A 3186-nucleotide genomic window follows, 5' to 3' on the forward strand; every position below is an offset into this window, starting at 1 on the left:
GGACACTCAACCACTAGTGTCTGCCCCACTGCTCACCTCCAGGACCTGGGGACACTTACCACTGGGTCTCTGCCCCACTGCTCACCTGCGGGTCCTGGGACACTCACCACTGGGTCTCTGCCCTACCGCTTACCTGGGGTACCTGGGACACTCACTGATTCTCAGGCCTGGGTTTTCTCTCCCGAAACGTGAGCAGGATAACCCCACTGCCCCACGTATTCCAGCAGTCAGGTGAGTGTAAGATGACATGACTGGCGTATGCTGTCACTTCAAAAAGCAAATTTTCTACCAAAAAAAGTGTAAGAATTTTAGAAAGTGCTGTGGAAGTGGAAGGGAAGGTCATTGCTCTTTCCATGTCTGCTCCTGTCCTCAATTCTACCGTTCACAAGTCCGCCTGCTAGCCAGTCCAGTGGGGGCTGATTCTTGTGGTTTGGAGCAGACGTAGCTTGGGTGGGGGGCTGAGCACAAGCTGAATGGCAGCTCCTCTCAGGGACCTGAAGGACTGGAGGAGATGGGCAGCTGGGGAAGGAGACTGATGGGCGAGGTTTTTTTCTGCAACTGTAGTTACCCCCAGAGGAAAAGTCAGAGAGCAGGCAGGGAGCCTCTGGAGCACTTCCTGGAGGAGGCAGCTTGGATGCTGTCAGGGGGAGAGTCCTGACCTGAAACAACTCTGTGACTCCCTGCTCCTGAACCTGTCTAAGGAGTGCCCCCTCCCTGATCAGGGCTCACAGCCTCTCTGAGGTGTCCCGCCTCCCTGATCAGGGCTCAGTGCCTCTCTGAGGAGTGCTCCCTCCCTGATCAGGGCTCAGTGCCTCTCTGAGGTGTCGCGCCTCCCTGGTCAGGGCTCACAGCCTCTCTGAGGTGTCCCACCTCCCTGATCAGGGCTCGCAGCCTCTCTGAGGAGTGCCCCCTCCCTGATCAGGGCTCACGGCCTCTCTGAGGTGTCCTGCCTCCCTAATCAGGGCTCAGAGCCTCTGGAAGAGTCCCACCCGTTGACCAGGGTTCAGCGGCCTCTGGAGGGGTGTGCTTGATCTTCCTCCCCCTCCCCGAGTCAGGAGGAGGCCTGGGATGGTCTCACTTGCTGTTGTGCAGTTGGGCCTGTGTGTCTGTGGTGGAGCCCCCAGGGTCTCCTCCAGGAAAATGCTGTCTGTTCCGGGCCAGCAGCCTCAGGGAGAGACAGCAAGGCAGGCTCTCCAGGTGTATGAAGAGATGGCCTTGGCCGGCCTCTGTGCTGCTGGGGATTCCGCCCCATGAATCTGGACCCGTGGCCCTGTGCCCATATGCTGGCACACCTGTTGGCCACGCGGGTGCATTCGTGGCCTCTCTGAGCTGGCCGTGGTGTACGTGTCAGGGGGGGGCGTAGATTAGAAGGATTTACTGGACACTCACAGCTAGTCTCTGGACAAGCGCTTCAAGGACGGGGCCTGGCCTCCCCTGCCTGCCATCAGTGTCCTGTCTGTGTCCCCGTCTGTGTCCCCGTCGCCCCCTCTGCCCCAGTCTGCAGGACTGGGGCATTAGGGCAGCTGCAGTGTCAAACCCAATACCCTGGCTCAGAGAGAACACTTTCCCTTCTTCCAGGAACCGGGCGGCCAACCGTGAGGTTATCCTGGAGGCTGGGTGCCTCTACCTGCTGGTTCCACCTGCTTCAAGGGGTGTGGGTCTCAGCTAGGACAGCACCCCAAAATTTCCTCTCTGCTTCCTTTCACATCCCATTGGCTGCACTCGGTCATGTGACCAGGCCTGACCACAAAGTCATCTGGGAAGTGTAGTCTTCTGCTGGGTGGCAGTCTGCCCACTGTGATCCCAGGGCTTCTGCTCTTCAAAGGAAATAGGGGGAGGGGGTGCCTGGGTGGCTCAGTCGGTTAAACGTCCAACTTCAGCTCAGGTCATGATCTCGAGGTCCATGAGTTCAAGCCCCACATCGGGCTCTGTGCTGACTGCTCAGAGCCTGGAGCCTGCTTCGGATTCTGTGTCTCCCTCTCTCTCTGCCCCTCCCCTGCTCATGCTCTCTCTCAAAAATAAATAAACATTTTTTAAAAACTAAAAAAAAAAAAAACAAACAAAAAAATGGAAGAAGGGGAGGAGGCACCACACACATCATGAGCCACAACCTTTGACCAGCCATGCCACTGGGTGCCAGAGCCATGGGGAAGGGACTGTGCATGGGTGCCCTGGCTCCTAACAGACCTGTGGCCTGTGAGTGGGGTCTGATCGAATCCCACTGATGCTGTGCTTTCTCCTTCCAGGACAGCAGGGACTTCTTGAACAGGTAAGAGAGCGCCCTGTGTCCTCCCTGCCCTTCTGCTAACCTGACCTGTTTGAATTGATGGTGTCCGTGTCCTGTGGCTCTTCCCACCACCTTCCCTGCTGGGGAGCAAGAGCACATCCTTGAGAAGTGCAGGCTTGCGGGTTCTGCGTGACCCCAGCTGTGCTGGGTGGAGACGGGACAGGTGACCAGGGGCCCAGTGCACAGCAGCACGGATGTCCAGTCTGTAGGTGGTCTCAAGTCCTGGTTCAGCTGCAGGCAGTTCCCTCTGCCTCTAACCCCCTGGTTTTCTGTCATTTGAGTGGGGATGGTCATACCTGTCCTTCCCGCTTCATAATTGTTGTGAGAATTGAAAGAAATGCTGGGGGACGTAAGTAACAGCGTCCCTGTGTCATTTCCCTAGGTATCCGCGGAAGAAGTTCTGGATTGGGAAACCCATTGCTCGAGTGGTAAAAAAAAAGACAGGAGAATTCTCAGAAAAAGTGCTGTCTCTGCAGCGAGGACTAAGAGAGTTCCAAGGTGAGGGCCAGGGTGGGGCACTAGGGTGGGAGTCAGGCCGGGAGGCATTGGGGTCGGGGATCAGAAGCCAGGCAGGGAGGGCACTGGCGTGGGGGGTCAGGAGCTGGGAGTCGTGGATCGAGTCGGGAGCCGGGCAGGGAGGGCACTGGGGTGAGAGTCGGGAGCCGGGCAGGGAGGGCACTGGGGTGAGAGTCGGGAGCCGGGCAGGGAGGGTGCTGGGGTGAGAGTTGGGAGCCGGGCAGGGAGGCCGCTGGGGTGAGAGTCGGGAGCCAGGCAGGGAAGGCACCGGGGTGGGGATCAGGAGCTGGGCAGGTAGGGCACTGGGGTGGGGAGTCAGGAGCTGGGAGTCACGGATCGAGTCGGGAGCCGGGCAGGGAGGGCACTGGGGTGAGAGTCAGGAG

The 3186-nt window shown here is 58.7% G+C and overlaps 1 protein-coding gene and 1 long non-coding RNA gene across 2 annotated transcripts in view; one reads left to right on the top strand and one right to left on the bottom strand.

Moving 5' to 3' along the window:
• LOC125939491 (uncharacterized) overlaps positions 1 to 104 on the bottom strand; it is a 398-nt gene extending 294 nt beyond the window's left edge. Inside the window, exon 1 of the long non-coding RNA XR_007463069.1 lies at positions 37 to 104. This is a non-coding gene — a long non-coding RNA (uncharacterized LOC125939491). The remainder of the gene's footprint in view (positions 1 to 36) is intronic.
• The window catches only part of LOC125939489 (tripartite motif-containing protein 26), a 27757-nt gene that overhangs the window by 13499 nt on the left and 11072 nt on the right, over positions 1 to 3186 (top strand). The window contains exons 5-6 of the mRNA XM_049654945.1: positions 2247 to 2269; positions 2670 to 2785. Coding sequence (XP_049510902.1) covers positions 2247 to 2269; positions 2670 to 2785 — 139 coding nt within the window. The remainder of the gene's footprint in view (positions 1 to 2246; positions 2270 to 2669; positions 2786 to 3186) is intronic.

Source organism: Panthera uncia (assembly GCF_023721935.1).
Source record: "Panthera uncia isolate 11264 chromosome B2 unlocalized genomic scaffold, Puncia_PCG_1.0 HiC_scaffold_25, whole genome shotgun sequence".
In the NCBI taxonomy this organism is placed as follows: domain Eukaryota; kingdom Metazoa; phylum Chordata; class Mammalia; order Carnivora; family Felidae; genus Panthera; species Panthera uncia.